Here is an 18,549-nt window from a genome sequence, read left to right as displayed (position 1 = left end):
CTTCTAAAGGCAGAATTACATTTCATGCCCACTTCATTTTCATAGAGGTAAAATTTATAGATATATGCAAAACCAAATAAAACCTAGTGAAACAAAACCAGCATGACTTTTGTTTCACGGTTAAAGAAAATAACTGCAGAAAATACACATTCAGTGGTGTGCAAGCAAGGCCTGTAATTACAAACAAGGAAAAAACCTCCCACTCTACTCTGCACAGCTAATTCTACAAAGGATATCTTCTTCACTTACTGTGCTGTATGCAGTCTTGTTAAATAATCTCAGCAAATACAGCTTTACAGACAGAAGAGTCTTAGAAATGAGTCCATTAAAGGCTTAACAAAGTTTCAATAATCTTTTAAACTGAAATCTGTACTACCTATTGCTCATGACACTGAAGAAGGTAGGAGAATCATTATCATTTCTGTCTTCCTCACACAGAGTCAATCCACTTAAAGAATTCTTTTCCAACTGCAGCAACTTGTGGGCACCAGAGCTTTCTACAGCTTGCAGCTTGCTCTCTCCATCTTCTTTAATGCCTTACATTTATAGGAAACAGAAGAAAAAACATAGAAAGAGAAAACAGCTATCTTCCCATATTGTTATTCCTATTCATCGAGATGCTTTCTATTTGATGGAAGGCACTTGGATATCTGGATCATGCAAGTTTAAAAGCTTAAGCTTTCTCTGCCAGCACTATGACTCTCACCATAGGTCCATTGGGTCCTCAGACCACATTTCAATCAGTCCCCTCCCCATTTCTTTTAATGAAATGGGCCAGACACCAGGCTCCAATGAGGTGAGCCCACACACCTTCAAGCAAGGACAGCTTTATGAGAGAAGAGGATTGAAGAAGTGATTGGGTGCAGCAGGGAGCAGACCCATCTCCTCGAAAGAAAGATTACTTCTCACATGGTTCTAAAGTGCTGATAAAGTGGCACAGTGCATTTTCAAAAGCAAAAGAATAACAGTGACTTGTTTGCTCCTTCTGACAACTAAGAAAACTTGCTGCTCAGATGGATACTGCTATGATATCAAAGACTGCTATGTCCTCTCCGATTTGTGTGAGTATGTTTAAAGTTTCTCAGAAAAAGACCCAAGTGCCCTTTCCACACTGTGGTCTATTTTATCTCTTCTTTGGGGTCAAGCACATCCATTTCAAAGGAACAGAATACTGCACAAGCATCTACAAAGGAAGACAAAGTCTTATATATCCTTTGCATTTCTGACCTCATGAAGAACTACACAGAACAAGTCAAGAAGCAAAAATGATATACTCACAGCATCTGCAGCACACAAGCCATGGCTATAGCACATCTTGCTGCCAGACTGTCAAACTAGCATGCAAGATTTCTCAGGGAACCTGTCTCTCCAGCAAAGGAAGACTTTTAAGTGTCACTGAAGATTATATACCACCAACCTGACTTGAATTAGTTTGATCTCCTTACTTTAGCACTGTATTCTTGAGGTGTTACGCTAAATGGTGACACATGCATATTACTCTGCAGGGACTTACTACACTACATCAGCCACAGAAATGGAGGGGGGGGGGGAAAAAAAATCAAGAGAAAACCCATTTAAGAGCAAGATCACCATGTTCATTAACTCAGGCTTGGGCTTAAAGACTTCAGCTGATTCACTGACTTGCACACATATGTTTTGGAATAACAGCCAGGCAGAGAAAGCTACTGTTCACAAGTGATATAGTCCATTCAACAGGATTAGCAGAAATAATGTGTTACTTATATAGGCTTACCAAAATGAAGTTCAGCAGCCCCTAACAATATAGCTACTTCAGGTGGAATTTTATACTCAGGCAGTTCACAGCCTTTTACTGAAGTCACGCACAAATCTAAGTTTCATGCTGTTGCTAAGGTAATGGAAGAAATAAGGTCCTTTCTAGTAAACTCTTAGTTGCAAAAAAAGGGTTAATTTTCTGTAAAGATTCGTTATAGCAATCAACAGCTACTACAAGGTCAACCCCTCACAGACAGGCATACAAAGTTTAATGTCCCCCTTTTGACACTGTAGCTCTATGTACTAGCAGAAGTGCCAGCATTCCTAGTGGAGGGCCTCTGGGAATAATGTGCCTGTCTACAGTGCAAGAAGAACCCAAGCTCTGCCAGACTGTATTGTTACACATGTCAATCAGCATCTACAGGAGCCTCCACTTGTCAAAAAAAGACCTTTTGGTTTCCTCCCCCATTCAGTTCCACGTTAGCTATGAACAAGGGCTTCAGCTTTGTGGTTATGAGAAGACTTGCAAAGGTCAGATATCAGACTAAAGCACACTGACATTCCCCTCCTGGGAAGCAAGGTATCAGCACACTCTGAAGCAGCCTACACCTCCCTCCATTTACATTTAAAAAAGTAACAATCTCAGATAAACGCTGATGCATGTATTTACCTGCCAAATCCTCTGCTATGTGATTGTCAGTAGAAACATTCCTACTTCCTTCATTTGTTTCCAGGTTTAAACATTCCAGACTTCTAATAAGGGTTTGCTCTTGATGGTTAATTTCTACTTTTACAGAGCCATTTTCACATGGGTTCAATTCCATCTGCCTGAAGAAAGGGAAAGAATAATGGTTAGTATATAAAACATTGCTTGGTAAGCTTCTTCCTGTGAAAACACACAAACAACAGTAAGAGAAAAATAGCAGACAAATTATAGGCTGTCACAGGCTGCTCTGAGCAAAAGAACTTGTCTAAAATAATAAAAGGAACCAGGTAGCTCTTTGCAGCAAGTAGGATTAATGATTCAACCTTAGTTCGCAGAGTTTGAATATATTTCCAGTGAACTTTATTGAAAAGAAACATAATAAAAAACCCCACAATTGATTACAAAAAAGAAAATCACAGGCAGGTGTTGTAACTAAAATAATATCCCCTGATTGGTACTTTAAAATATATACCCTTGCCATCTATTCCAGAAATCACAGCCTGCTCTCTATCAATGATTTTATGAGGTTATGGAGCAGAACCTGAGATGCAGGACAGAGTACTGAAGTGGGAGAAAGCTGGCTGATGACTAACCAGTAAGTCACCAAGTAGACGGCTGAGAAAAATAAAGGGGAAAGGGCCGCTACAGGAGAGACATGGTGAATCGGCTCCCTTTTGTTGTGTCAGCTTTCAAGTACACAGCTCAGAGCTATACAATTCTGCCTGCATCCAATACTAGAATAAAAATATGGAAGTAACAGATACTAACAAAAACAGATTAGAGAAAGATTGAAAGTAAAGAATGTTGTTATACCTTTCCATTGGGGTGTGACCAGACAAAACAGAGTGCTTTATCTGTAAGATAAGTGGAGAGGGAGAATATTCTTTAAAGCGAGACAACTGTATCATGCTTCTCAAACTTCATGTTTTATTAAACACAAATTGGAGTCAGTAAAAAAGCTGAAAAACTAAGCATATGCTCCCCAATTCTCTGACCAGGAGGCAGTATACAGACAAACACAAACGAGGTGCTACATTATTACAGCATTAGAATATTTCCCAGATGCAGTGACACATCTACCTTCCTACATAAACATTAATCTACTGTTTGCCAGAGATGATCCAGTTTTGCCTATGTAAGTTGTGGATCCAGGATTCAAGAAAGTGCCCTTGTCTTAAAAGATAAGCTCATCAGCTTCTATTGGCGTATTACCACAGATCCAGTGTTGCAGTAGCTTAGGAGAGTAATAACTGCGGTAAGCTCCTTCAGTGGACCAACTTGCCATACAGCCAAGGTATTTCGAAACACCACTGTCTGCAGCTGGAGCAGGCCTAGAAAGTTAATGCTTAATAACTTCCCCCTATCATTAAAAGTTAAAAGATTGGTCACTATTTATTAAGAAATGGCCCTACGTCACTTGCAAACCACAAGAAATAGCTGAGTACGTCCAGTGGAGGATTACTAGCTCTAATGCAGTTAAAACCACATTCCCTACTTCTGCAAATGCTACTTTATGAAACGGAGCTTAGCATCCCTCCCAAGGCTGAGAGAAGATGATACTGTCCATTACCTTGTTCGTTCTGAGAACTGCTAAATGTGGGGATCCTGGTGGGGTCTGATGCAGTAACTCAGAAGTGAAGGCAGTATTTGCAATCTGCATACATTCTTCAAGAGTCTTCAGGAAGGTGTCACAGGTTGATTTTAACAGAGCTCCCATATCAATCTCACTCTGTGGGAAGAAACCACTTGGAATAAATAGACTCACCACAGAAGATAGATTTGGAGCAACTAACATCTACAAAGCCCACAGTTGCTACAGTCATGATTTCTGTTTAACATGAATTAAAATGCAATGTGTCAACTTCTCAGAGAACTGGCATCATGGGGGCTATACCCCCCCCAGCATTACCAATCTTGTCAGTCTCTGACCACAACAAGCTCAGTATGCTTGCATTTCAAAAGCGATGCCTGTTGGTTACTTATCTCTGGTGTTAAAAGTGTATTAAATACTAAGACTTGATGTATTCAACAATGACATTCCAGAGGACACCACTGACACGAGAAATGAAAAGTAAACAAATTAAATAGATACAGAATGTTCTGCAGACAATAATTTCAAAAATCTCATGAACAAAAAAATTACTGCAATTGAAAACCAGGCAGAATGAAGCATCACATTGCCACAATACTCTTCATCACTGCAAACCGCAGTTACTGATGCTGAAATGCTTTTAGCAATAAATCTTTCCAGATAAATACCAGCAAGATCAGGGAAAGTGAGTTTTCCCCCAGAAGCATGAACTATGAGCTGGATAAATACCACATTACTTGTTCATTGTCAAACACCTGTGAGCTGCAAGTTCTAACAATGACTTTTAGTCACTTACTACACCATGCTTCTGCACTGGCTGTTAATTCACCATAAACAGTTTATCAGATATCTTTACAGAGACAGTTTGTACACACAAATGATTAACCTTCAGATGTTTTGCCTGCCTGTCCTGCATCTGAGGACGCATCTCTCCAGGGGGAGGCATCCTGGAACTTCACACCAGCTTTTCTAGCAAGTGATGCGAATTCTCCTTCACATCTTTCTCAAAGCAAGGGGTAGATGACTGTCAATAGGAGACTCCACTTAAATGAGGCTGCTTTGGTCAGGAGATTTGCAAAGTTTGAAACTTTAACATAAACAAGGCTAATCAGGCAGGGTGCGATATTAAGAGGGTGCAATATTAAGTAACTGTGAGTAAATATTACATTGGCTAACCAGAAGAGTTGACAGTGCTCACGAGTTTACAGATGTGATCTACACCAAACTAGAGCTGTACCTCTGGTTCTGATATGCCAGAAATGCTAGCTTCCTTTGTTTTATGCACCTGCTGAACAAGGAGGTTACAGTACAGTCTGAGTTCAGACATTTTGGTCTTCAAGGCTTCTGTGTTTTCAGTGAACTCTAAAAAGTGAAACAAAAGAAGAATTAAATTTATTGCATTCATCCTGCAGTTATGATTTTGGAAAGCTGCTGAAATAGTATTATCCAATCTAATTCAGTCAGTGCTTCCTTACTTCAAAACATTTTCTATCAACTCAAAAAGGTGAGCTGAATTTGTCATAAATTATGTTCCTGACAGATAAAATACTGTTTTATTAGTTACCATCACGGATAAGAACAGTGAATAGGATATGCTCCTAGACTTAGGACATAGAAAAAGCAAGTACACAACACTTGACCTTAACAGGCCTTTTAAGTAATGAAAACGAAAAATAGGATACGTAGGGATTTCATCCTGAGTAGTTTAAGGGGCAAACAATTACACTGTGAATTAAAAGATCAGGGTTCTCAGAGAAAACACTGGAGGAAAAATACACATCCAGTCCAACATAAAGGGATTAATTTAATATATATACTTGAATCTTGAAATAGCTGAGGTTGGAAGGGATCTCTGGAGACCAGATAGTCCTACTCCCCTGGTCAGAGCAGGGGCAGCCACAGCACATTGCTCAGGGCCATGGCTAGCCAGGTTTTGAACACTGCCAAGGATGGAGACTCTGCAACCTCTCTGTTCAACCCATTTCAGTGCTCTCTCATCCTCACAATATAAACATTTTTGCTTATGTCTCAGTGGAGTTGTTTGTGTTTCAATTTATTCCCATTTCCCCTCATCCATTCACTAAGAGTCTGGCACCATTTTTTATATGCTCTTCCAGCAGATATTTCCACTAATCATCTTAGTGGCCCTTTCCTGGATTCACTCCAGTATGTTCATATGTTTCTTGTACTGGAGAGTGCAGAACTGAGCAGATTAATTCAGATATGACTAACAGTCAATCTGAAATTTTTCAGAAGTATTTTTTTACATTGGAGTCCCAGAATTACAAAATAAATTTGTCTGTTAACAATACTAACATGATTTAGTTCTGCAAATACACCAGTACCTTTTCACCCATGCTACTGCAGGTCAGTTATACCTATAAACTTTGCCCTGCTTCTAAGCACTGCACATCAGATCTCCACTTTGTGCAGGACCCTACAAGAAGCATCTTCTGCTCAGTTCAGACTCAGTTTGAACTGGTAGATGCAAAGTCTGGTGAAGATGCACATAAGGCCAAGAGGTGAAGTGATTTCTCACCTCAGGTAAAGGAAGAATCTGCTGCCCTTGCACTTGCTCACGATCACCGGTATATTAATAATTCAATGTTTTCCCATCTTCTACATAGTCACTGTGCTGAGGTTACACAAGGTTAAGCCAAGAGGTCTCACAATGACTTATGAATAACACCATACTTGTAAGCAAGAGGGTTTTTCACTGGGGTGAAAGTGAGATTGTTGATGAAAGTAAAGAGGTAAGTGAATTAATCTTCACAGCCTAACCATGATGGCATTTCAGTTTCCAAATACTAGTATGCATATTTAAAATCAATCACAAAGGGTATCCTTGCCTTTTTCCTTCTGTGTCCTGCTGTCAGTCAGACAAGCTTTGGCAGTTCCTAGTGCAACCAACCACTTTTGCCTTTCAACTGCATTTCTTGCCTTCAGATAGAAGTATTGCTCCCCTGGGATGATCAGGTCCATTCGTGTGTTATCTGCAGGATGAACTGGAAGCAACACAGACTTCAGACCAGTCCGTCACCCCTTCCCAGCCCAACTGAGTATCTTAACAGACATGTTAAGTGGCAGGTCAAGCAGTAATGAAAGAGAGGCAACATACAGCCCAAAACTTCCCGTTTCAATTTCATGATTTCACTTCTGGGTTGGGGAATAGACAGGACACACACAGGTACAGCTGTGGGATAAAAGGCTATGAAAGGCAGTTTTGTACAGTACAGTAAAATCTGGGAGCCTTTATGGAAAGGGAATCCCCTCTGGCAACCCTCTCTTTGAGGCTTCCAGCCCATAACTGTACTTCAAACATGTGGCAAACATGCTCTGAGCAAGCAGACCTAGTACTTGTTTATTATTCATATTTCTAGCTTCAGCTTTGTTTTTATGAAGAGTCATTCAAAACTGTATGATGTTCCACCATGACTCATGAAACACAGTGACCCACATGTAGAATACCCCGGTACATAGATTAATATGTATACCAATACAAATACATACCAAGAAATCAAGCTACCAAATAGCTCTTGGGACCTGAAATCTCATCTTGAGTGCAACATTACTAGAAAAACTTCTTGCAGCTGAGTGTTACTGTATCTTAGTTACCTTGGATTTCACACACGGCCATTTGGATGCTTCCCTTACAACCCTTCCAGGCATCTTCCTGAGAGTCATAATAGGACAGGATGCCACCACAGAGAAGAAACCATCTAGGCTGCCAGCCTGAAAAACAAAACTGCATTTCTCAGTTACTCCTCTTCCTGCAGTTCCACCACCTCTCTCATTTGGGATTCACTGCAAGTAAGGCCCCAAAGGTTCTCAGATCCCCTCAGAAAATGAAATCCTCTGAAGTAGTAAAGATCTATTGACAGGCCTGGATGCTGTACACCACAACCCCTGCTTGCTGGCAGCTACATGTCCTTTCTGCAGGCAGCTGGACTACAGCAGTATGCTCCTGAGATGCCATATGTCATTTTCAGTAGTTTTGCTAACATTTGTGTCACTGACATATTCTCTTCCAAACCCACCTTTTCAGTTCACCACCCCTCAATTCCTTCCATCACTTCTCAACCCACCTCTTCCATCCTACCAAAAGCTATCCCCGCTGTCTTGCCTTACATATCTTCCTTCATTGTTAGAAGGGCTAGCCACATTGCCTTGAAAAACAATGAGCAATAAACTCCTAAAAATCAAGGGAAAGAGAGGACAGAGGTGGATGAATTGATTTCTGAAAACCACCTTTCAGTTAAACAGTTCACAACAGCTCTTGAAACTCCCATGCTGCCCACACAAAGAGTCTTGGATTAATGACGTGCTCTTCTGGATACCTCCCCAGAGAATAACCAAAACGCCAGACTAGACCAAAATCAATAGTTCTGGTACACTTTTGCCCACCCTGCTGCCTGACTTCAGAACTAAATCACCCCTTTTGTTTTCTTCTTTTGGAAGTACTACAGCATCATGAAAAGATAAAACCAAACAAGGCACAATTAAATGTCTAATTAAAAACTACAAGCTAATCAACTTAAGAAGAAATGAGACAGCAACATCACTGGAGGAAAGTAGCTGTCATTACGGAGCTACAAGTTTCCCTGGCCAGGATTAATGGAGTGAGATGCTGAAGTTCCCACTCCACACTGGAGGAATGACTGCGCCTTACCACCCAGGGACTGATCCCTTAGGCTACTGCTGAAGCCAAGCCCAACTCAGTTTCAGGTCTGAAAGCCCTAAAGCCACAGGCTAATAGTAGGAGTATGGTTTGGGGTTTTTGTTTGGTTATTTTTTTAAACAAGCAATACCACTGTAGCTGGGCCAACCTGGTCTGTGGACTGCTGAACCTTAGGGGAGGCTGGAAAACAAATTCAACAAATCCTCTTCCACACCCTTCCAGAGCTTTTCCATATTTCATAGAAGAATGTAAAAACATTATAAATCCTAAAGTATTCTCTACTTCTTTATTTTATATGTAGAGGAAAACAATCATAAGAATGAGAATTAAAAAAAAATAAAACAAGACTGATTTTCATTTGTCTTGCCACCAAAATAAAGAAATTATCCTAAAAGTCACTATTGATATAGAGGAACTCACAAAAAAAGGAGGTGATTGTTCAGCACAGAGAAGCAGTTAATTGCTTCAGACACTCAATGGCACAGAACCAATCCTTTAACTAATGCACAGCACCACAGTCAATACAAGCCTCTAATTCAGTCTGGAGATCCTGCTGCTACACATGAACCATTTCAGCCACGGCCATACAGCTTACAATTGCAGCTGATGCTAAACCAAACTGCATCCCATCAATCAAAGGCTGTGCAATCAATTAGCCAACATACAAGGCACATCTGCCTCCATCACTTTGGAGGCTGGTTAAAAATACGCTATGAGTCAATAAATTTTGTTGAGGTTTTTGTTTGGTTAGGTTTTTTGCAGTGGTTTTTGGGTTTGTTTTTTTTTTGTTTTGTTTTGAGGAGGAAGCAGCAATTACTTGTCATCCTTCGCAGAACATAGCTCTTCTTTATTAAGATATGCATTCAAAAGTCTATGGTAGGCAATTGTTAACTAGGACAGCATTTTCAGAACAGAACTGTTCTGATAAATGCAATAAAAACATATTTTTGTAAAAGAAAACCAATTTAAAAAAATTAAGAAGATCCCAGCAAGGTTCTTTCTGTCAGAAGATGCAGTAACCACCTGGTACTCACTGACACTGAGTCAGCAGCCATGGGAAGGTTATCCTAAACAACCAGCTAAAAATAGCGTGTGGCTGACAAATCATAGGCAGTGCAACAGGGATACAACCTTCAATTACAGGAGCTTCACACTGACAAGCACAGAGAAAAGGGAAAGAAGAAAAAAACCCCCAAACAACAAAAATCAAAGCAGCAAAAAGACACTTGGACGCTTCCATGGACACAAGTGTTGGGTTTATTCATTTTTATTCTCTCCCCATAAACTGTCCTGAGAATACTGCAACTTTTGGAACTGAGCACTCAGACCTCACCCGATACAGAAAATTAAAGCTGATCCTTCCAAGGTCTTATTGGTACTAGGCACTGATACAACTTTGGAGAAGAATTTACCAAGCCCATTTATAGTGGTGGTGCACAAACAGGACAAAATATAGCTCATACTTCCACAGCTCATTTTGGAGGCCCAGAGCCATTAATAGTAAAAATTGACCTTGCTGGAGAAAAACAGGTATGAAAAAAAAACCCCAAAGAATAAAACGCAAAGCACAATAAAAGCTAGCAGTAGCTTAAGGTATCAGCCATAGAAGAAAATTAAGAGATTCCAGACAACTTCACAGATACAGGTTAAGGTCCTAATACATACTGCACTCCTGTGTGAAATTTATAGTGCCTACAGTACCTGGAAGATTTGATATTGCCCACTACAGAAACAGATATTTAAGCAATCTGTGCCTGCTAAGGATTCAGTATTTCTGCTGAAATTTCAACGCCTGAAAGCCCTGCCTACTTCCACCATTACACTTCAGAAAGTCTGGATGCAGCTATCACTGAGCAAACTTGACATTTCTCGATAACACAGTTGAATTTTGGACATAATTCAAACCTAAATGTTACACAACTCAGGCTCCAGACAGCATTCATTCAAAAGTGCCAAGCCTGAAGACAGAAAAAAACATTTGAAGACATGCAGATCATGTTAGACATCCACAAAGCCAAACCATCTGGGAGAACTGCATACTTCACAAGTCAAACTGATGACCTGGAAAACAAGCTGCAATTGAGAGATGCCAATTCCAGTTGCATTTCTAAAAGGCACAAAGAGCAGACACCCAGGATTTTATTATTGCTTACTTTCCACTAGAATTATGTAATACTTTATGCTTATTAATTTCTTGAGCTTCAACATAAGTCTATATAAAAAAACTCAGGCAACAGATAGTCCTTGGACTTCTTTGACCTTAATTCAGATTTTAAGTGTGGATAAGACATAATTCTGAGATTTCCATGTTATGGCAACATCTGCTCGATGGGAAGGAGAAATTAACGCCTTCATCACATCCATATTCCTAATATTATGGGCAAGACCAAAGACTTAGCTGCAGGTGGCAGAGCAGGGGCAGATCCCTGCTTTTCTGTGCAGGATCACAAGAAAGTCCCAGGGGGGCTGCTCTGACAGTCAGAGACATCTCACAGCAAGAATAAGCAACATCCATTTTTTCATCCCACCCTGGGCAAAGTAAGCTGTGCTGTGTGTTCATACCATCACCTACCGCTTTATCTCCCAGCATCCAAAGGTGGAAGAACCACTGGCTATGCTCACTGCTGCATCAACAACTGATAGCTAGACAAGAGCTGCTGAAACCTCAGCTCAAATGGGACCAAGAGAGTGCAGGTGTCTTGAAAAAAGCAAGAGCAAACCCAATATATGTCCTTCCCCAGTTGTCAGCACTGATGGAAGTCTATGAATGCTGCCAGGTTCGCACCTTTGCTAAAACCCAGCCTGCTCCTGGTTGTCTGCATAGCAGCTGTTTGCCAGCAGATAGCACCTTCTCCTCAAGCAACTGTGACCACAAAACACCTGCATTCCAGTTACGAGGAAAGCAATATTTTCCAGTTGCAGGATGCATCTAACAGCCAAAACACTGGATCACGTCAATATATCTTATTTCCAGTTTAGAAAGAAGACTACTGAGCTGCTAATGGACTGTGCTGAAAAAGCCCTGGCTTGTGCACTGAGCTCCTCAGCTATACAACACAAACGTTTCATACTGGCCCAGATGCTGGCCTTAATGCACCAAGGTCCGACACATAAGGATTTCCCTTGGGAATTAAGGCTATGGAAATCTCCATGACACAAATTGAGGAAATGCTCATTTTCAAGATCCCAGAGCACCAACTATTGGGCACCTACGCTAAATCTTACAATCCAGTTCTTAACAACTGACTGCATGATTAAGTTCCATGCACACGGCCATGTGTTTCACGCTGTCAGTCACCACCAGGTTTCTAGTAGGGAAAAGCATTCATCCAAAGAGTTATCTCACGCAGACCAAGCTTGAAAACTTTCCCTCTTTCTTCTCATACAATGAACAGAAGTAAAACAGTTAAAGGGTTATCTTGACATTAGCAATCTGTACCCAAAAATGCTGCCTGCTTTCTCCATACAGCCTCATAAGGCTAGCCAGTATTTTGGGAAGGGCAATCCCAGGTAGTAGAAAACATTTTGCAGCCTTAATTCTCTAGCAAAACAACTTGTCAGGATGAAAATCCAGTCTATATCCATGAGGCGCAACAGAAAGCCAGTCAAGAGTGTGTGACAATTCATGTCTCTCCTCTGAGCTATTATCTCTCACCAAGAGATCAGCTTCTAAAAATGCCCGTACTGCAATTTAACGCTGATTATGTGCATATTAACAGCAGGAATCAGTACCAAAAGGCCCTTATGGTAATGAATTTAACAGATGTAGCACTTAAGTGTACTATTTTTTAAAGCACTTTTTTGAGGTACATGAGCAACAGCTGGAACTGGCTTTAACATAGTGATCCTCTCCCCAAATGATTTTTCTTGCAGGGATCCCATAAAATCCACCCTCATTTCAATCACAACTGTTAGGGCAGTGCTAGCAGCAGTGGAAAAGCATCCTGCTGTCTGAGGGATTTGCTTGTAAACGATTTTATGCCAGTGACCAGCCAAGGCATGGAGAGCACAACGGATCAGCAGTCAGGCATTTCTGAAGGGGCACAGCGAATGGATGAAGGGCAGAGACAGGATCGTGATGAGCGATGGAGGCAAAAATTCAATAATCCAGGCCATTGCTCAGACACGTTCATTCAAGTCATTCATTGCTCCTGGGAGTTTCCATCCTCTGTTTACACTTCCCAGCCCCAGCAAACTAGCTGCTCCTCTCTCTGACCCCTGGGGTGATTATCAGGCCAGACTCAGTCAACCAATGAATTTATGTAAACACAGACACCACATTGTGGTATCTCTTCATGATCATTCTGCCACACCTTTCACTTCTGTCCTACTCAGTCATTCCCTGTGAGCACTTACTTCAGTGAAGAAGGACTGAATGCGGAGGCACTGATACTGCAGCATACCTGGGAGGGAACACTGCACCACGTAGGCTCTGCAGCATTGCTCAAACATCAAAGAGAGGAGAGAGGGGACACTGATTTCCATTCCTGCAGCCCCACCAAACTTTTCTGCTGCAAGCACATTATTCAATTCCAAAAAGGTATGACAAAAGCAAGATTGCTTAATGAGGAAGATCAGGGGGAAGGGAAGACAGACAAGAGAAAGAAGGTCAAACCACACAAACATAATTATGCAAAATCTGAAGAGAATGAACCAACCAGTGCCTAAAGCATCTGGGGTGAAAAGTGTAGCCAGAACTGGATAAGACTTGGTCATTCATCTAAACCAGCGGGTCTCTGAAAGCAGTGACAGTCAACAATACTGGGCAGACCATTGCTCTGAAAGCAACAGAAACCTCTTTAGGTCCACCTCCACAAAAGCCAGACTTCTAATTTTATACCACCAGAACTTAGACTATACCCAGAGACTAAAAAGAAGGAAAATCATTATAAACAAAAGCTTTTTAGAACCAGATGTTTATCTAAGTGTGAAGTTTTCAATTACTTCCTTCATCTCTGAGAACACAGGACCTTATTTTCAGAGCTTGGTATCAACTGAAAGTTTACATGTTTCCCATCCTAAAAGGTCAGATTTCTTAAGCTGAACTCGCAAAAGCAGTATCATGTACATCTGATTCAAGCTATAAAACCTAATGTTTTTTCACATTTTTCTTGAGCTGTACCCCCAAGTTTGTTAAGGAATTCCAGATCATTAGAAACAAGAGTAATGTAAAGTTTTACGTAAATGCTGAAATTTACTGCTTGGTGCTGGCTCTGGGCATCTTCAAATAAACTGAAAAGAATTCAGACCGCAACAAACGAGTGGATGATCACATACAAGAAGATGGGGAGAGCTAACTATGGTATGTGGTGCTATGCAGTGTCACTAGTGATTGCATGAACAGAAATGTGTCATACCTTGAGGAAGATGAGATAGTGTTACTCAGCACAATTAAGGAAGCAAATGTTTAAATATGAAGAAAATCTTAGCTTTGTGAAGAAAAATGATTAAAGCTATTTCATAGAGCACATAATGAATACCAGGCAAGTCAGTGGAGGAAGTCAGCATTTTTCTTTCTAATGACAAAGCTGCCTTTGATCCCCAAGCCAAGGGCTGATACATACAACCTCTTCCAGAGTTAGTGGCAACCCTGCCTGTGGCAAGTGATCCCACGTGAGGCGTGCCTAAGCTGAATATCCGAACTGAACTGAATTTCAGCAGGGTGTGTGGGAGGAATTAACTTGAAAGCGCCAAGCTCTCACACACACCACTGAAAAAAGGTATTCCCCAACTCCATGCTCTGTTTCCCTGAGGGTAAGCAATAGCTTACTCATCCTATAAACCTGGTGAGAAATAAAAATTGCAGATGATTTTTACAAGGCAGTCTCCAATGAGTAGACAAATTTGTTTTATTAATCAGAAGGTATGCTCAACAAAGAATGTGAATTGGAGCTTGAGTTCAGTCGGAGTGCTGTGGGAAACAGCTTCCAAACAGCAGAGAGCAGCCTTCACCTGCAGTTCACCTCCACTCTCTCCTTTCTTTGTTCTGCCAGCAGCATCCCCTAGGTTGAGATCAGTCCTGCTACAACACTGCAGCCAGGATCTGGCTTTGCTGCTGTCCACACCGGAATGCTTTATGTTCAGTCAGGACCACAGCCAGTGGCAGCACAACAGACTGAGGAGCTACAGGGAAGGTATGGGGCAGTACTTTTATCACCCCAACTGCTTACTACAACAAAAAACTGAAATAAGTGTTATACTCCCTTTATCCATGCGATAAGCCCATTCCTAGCCTCCACAACATTTGCTGTGCAATGGTAACGTTAGATAAAGAGTTTTGGCAAAGGGTGAAGTCTTGGAATTTTTGAGATCAAGTTGCATGCTTTGACTGCAGGCTCCGCTGAGGCCAACAAGGCCTGCAGGATGTAAGTCACCCAGCTCTGGGGATATTTAGGATTTATAATTTGATGTTTGCAGAGGCATCATATACTTGCCCAAGTGAAAAAGTGCTATCACACTTTCTACATCAATGGTAACTATGCTTGCAAAGCTCCTTCCTCCCTTAAGGTTTTAACTGTGTTGGGGGGGCAGCACAGATGAGAGCAATCTCCAGACACACTTATTACAAACACAAGATCCGAAGTGGATTTTTATAGGCTAGACCTCTATGCATGCATATCTGATCCAAAGTTGGCGCACTTCACTTAAAAAGATAGCATTGAGAAATCACTATCTGGTGGCCACTGCATTAGTGGGGAGAAAAATTCTAAAATCTCAGTTCTCTGAACTCAAGAGATTTCAGAAGCAGCACTGGAACCCCTGCATATAGAAACCACAACATGAGCTCAGGATCAACACCAGAGGAAAAACCCTAATTCAATTAACCCTAATCTATATAAAGCAAACAACTGCATTTGTTATAAACAAGATAACTTGTTTGAGCAGTAAGACAAGCTAATCTATCTTTCAGTTGTTGGCAATCATGCTATGCTTTCTTTGCCCACAGAAAGCCAAACTTGTTTCCTACTTCTGAAATGCTCTTGCTGTCAATAACTATGTAATTTACAACACAGATCTAGCTCCCTGCCCAAGAGCCAGGGAGAAATAGGTTAATGTAGACTTGACCTCTCATGATGGTGATGTTATAAAATCAAAAGACTCTATCACCAACAAACTCATATCAGTTCCTCTTTCACAGCAAGAAGGGAAAGCAGTTCTCATTTTCTACAGTCAGAAGCTTGATCTTCGATGAACGTCTTATCTCCTCTCTGTGTGAAACAAAGGTGTGTTCTTTGTTATGAAGAGGAAAGTGCGTAAGACACCTGCTGTGTATGTTTGTATGAGCTCTGTGTTACTAGCACAGGCACACACCAACATATGGAGATGATATGCATTTTCCCTGCCCTTTGCATACATCCTTTACACTATGCAGCACCAGATTAATTAACCTTGATCAAGAGAAAAGGCATACTGGGGGCAGAATACTGGCAGAAATGCTGTTCCGGATGACCTGTTGAACCTTCTTAGTTCCCTTAATCCCTGAAAGGAGGCTTTCCTGTCTCTCAATCCCCAGCTCTCTGCTACTGCTATGATAAATGCCACATTCCAGCATGTGGGTTTTTTTTTTTTCCATCATTGCATAAATTTATAACTTAATGGCTTCAGGGCAGGAATTCTTCATTTCATGCCAAATGAAAGCACATGTAAGCATAGTTAGCTTGCAGAGCAACAAATTTCTTGTTCTCAAACACCTGACATCTTCTACAACCTAAAAGGCACGTAGTGACCTTGACCACCGCACTTACTATGAGAGTCAAGTTTCAGCAAAGCAATCAGAAAGATGCATCAATCCTCCACCACAGACTTTCTCTCTGTTGAGAACAAAACCTCATTTAGTTTTTAGCAGATGCAAGTCTCATATATCCGAAGAAAAGATATTCCTTCAGTCTGCATTCAGTTAGAGGGAGGTTTGCAAAGCATCATCCTTCTTCATGAAGGGTCATTTGGTTGAAAATGCGTTATCAGAGTGGCTAGCAAAAGAAAAAATATTAACATCGATGGAACAGGTATATTTCTGGTTCTTAGGCTTCATCTTATCATCAGAAGACAAGTCCAGCTGATTGTACCACACACTTACTTAGGCACAAATACTACAATGCCAAATGCCTGTCAGTCATCTACACACGCACTGGTTCCCACAGCAAACATTCCCCAGGTCTCATGGCACAAAAGCAAGTGCAAGGGTTCCAAATACATACCAGCATTTAAGCAATGCAAAGAAAAACACACAGAACTGCAGATACATGTAACCATAGATGTTTTTATATGGGGAAAGAACTAATCATAGAACAGTAAGTGTTGGAAAGGCCCTTAAGATCATCTAGTTCCAGCCTGCCTAACATAGCCTGAGTTCTGCAAACCGAATGGAAAAGCCAAGCCACATGCTCCATCACTCAAAAGCAGAAAAAAAAATAGATAAATAAAAAATCCGTGTCTTTTCACTGAGACCTGACAAACTTTGATTCCCCCCTCAGAACACCTGTTGCCTAGAGGGGAAAAGCTGCAGCAATCTTCCAGCACACCAGTAAATCCAGCTTCACGCACCATTCTCCCCATCCCCCTGCCACATGAATTTACCACTTGCTTGTGCTTCAGCTTTTTCTTTGTTTAATCCCGATTTCCTGCACTTTCGCAACGAACCGGAGAGGTGCAGCTGTTCCAGCCTCTCTAAGAAGAAACTCCAGCAAGAAGGCAGCCCTCATACACACACTACCGCGCAGAACTTGCACATCTCAACGTCAAGGTGGTCGTGGTTATTTTTCTGTGACAATCCAAACTGCTTCAACAATCCACAGAGAGGTTTTACAAGCCTAAATTACAGCCCCTCCGACTCCAGCGCATCCAGCGGTGGACATCCCACAGGAATACAGGTGGCACCGATCCTCCCTGCCTCTACAACATTTCTAACCCCACCACCTCCGCTGAACAAACCCTGTCCATGTACGGCTGTTTCCAGTCTGCCAACAAAGTCAAACCTCCCATGGCACGGGGACACCCCAAAAATGGCAATCTGGGCCTAACGCCAGCAGGACAGTTCCTGTTCTTTCTTTCTTATTTTCAATGCATTTTCACCCAAATCGCCCAAGTGTGATTTAATGCCGACACCTTTTCCTCCCAGCTCTCGGATTCTCCCAACTCCTCACAGCGCCTCCATAAGAGCAATCAAAGTTTCACAGGGGAAGTTCACTGGCGAGTATGACCCAGCGCACCCAGAACAACCCCGAACCCCAACCCACCACCCTAGAGACCCCCCACAAGCGGGTCCAACGCCTCCTCCAGTGCTGGGCGGTGACAAGGTGGCAGCACAGCTGGGTGAGCCGGGACTGGTCCCCAGCACAGCGGGGTCAGCGTTGATCCAGACTCAGCCAATACACATACAAAGCAGAGGAGGGTACCGTGCCGCTGGGGAAGCCCGCCCCGCGCGGAGGCTGAGGATTGGCAGCAACTCACCACTCAGGTAGTTGGTCCACTTGTACAGCACCCCCTCCATGGCGGCCAGCTCCCGCCCCCATGCAGCGCGGCCGCCCCCCGGCGGAGTCACGCCGCCCGCCGCCGTCTGCGCCCCACCGCGCCGCCGGCACACAGGACCATAGCGGGGAGCCGCCCGCCTGCAAGAGCCGGCCTGGCCCCTACCGCCGAGCCGGCCCACCGCCGCCACGCTTCTAGCGCAGCCGCACACACACAAAACGACCTCGCAGAGCTACGCAAACGCAAGCAGTTCCAGGAATCGCAACCCATGTGACCGAGAGGGGAAAGGAGGGGAGCAGGAGCAGACCGCCCAAAGCAGGTGGCCTTCCGCAGCCAATCAAAACTCGTCGTCGGTGAGAGCACCGCCCAATC

The 18,549-nt window shown here is 42.3% G+C and overlaps 1 protein-coding gene across 7 annotated transcripts in view; it reads right to left on the bottom strand.

Moving 5' to 3' along the window:
* Window positions 1-18,412, bottom strand: part of PLEKHA8 (pleckstrin homology domain containing A8) — a 29,500-nt gene extending 11,088 nt beyond the window's left edge. For 2 of the 7 annotated variants that reach the window (XM_080610444.1, XM_080610445.1), the window contains exons 1-8: window positions 18,160-18,412; window positions 7,647-7,763; window positions 6,881-7,036; window positions 5,269-5,393; window positions 4,011-4,169; window positions 3,254-3,294; window positions 2,405-2,562; window positions 377-536 (exon numbers count right to left, since the gene is read on the bottom strand). In XM_080610444.1, the coding sequence (XP_080466570.1) occupies window positions 377-536; window positions 2,405-2,562; window positions 3,254-3,294; window positions 4,011-4,169; window positions 5,269-5,393; window positions 6,881-7,036; window positions 7,647-7,763; window positions 18,160-18,199 (956 nt within the window). In that variant the 5' untranslated portion in view covers window positions 18,200-18,412. Of the gene's footprint in view, window positions 1-376; window positions 537-2,404; window positions 2,563-3,253; window positions 3,295-4,010; window positions 4,170-5,268; window positions 5,394-6,880; window positions 7,037-7,646; window positions 7,777-18,159 lie in introns of all 7 variants that reach the window. The other 5 variants (XM_080610443.1, XM_080610441.1, XM_080610440.1 and 2 more) reach the window with 5 other exon arrangements.
* Window positions 18,413-18,549: the final 137 nt, after the last annotated feature.

The sequence above is a fragment of the Psittacula echo genome, assembly GCF_963264785.1.
Source record: "Psittacula echo genome assembly, chromosome: 2".
In the NCBI taxonomy this organism is placed as follows: Eukaryota; Metazoa; Chordata; class Aves; order Psittaciformes; family Psittacidae; genus Psittacula; species Psittacula echo.
The sequence above is the reverse complement of the archived record's forward strand: the minus strand, read 5'-3'. Positions and strand labels throughout refer to the sequence as shown.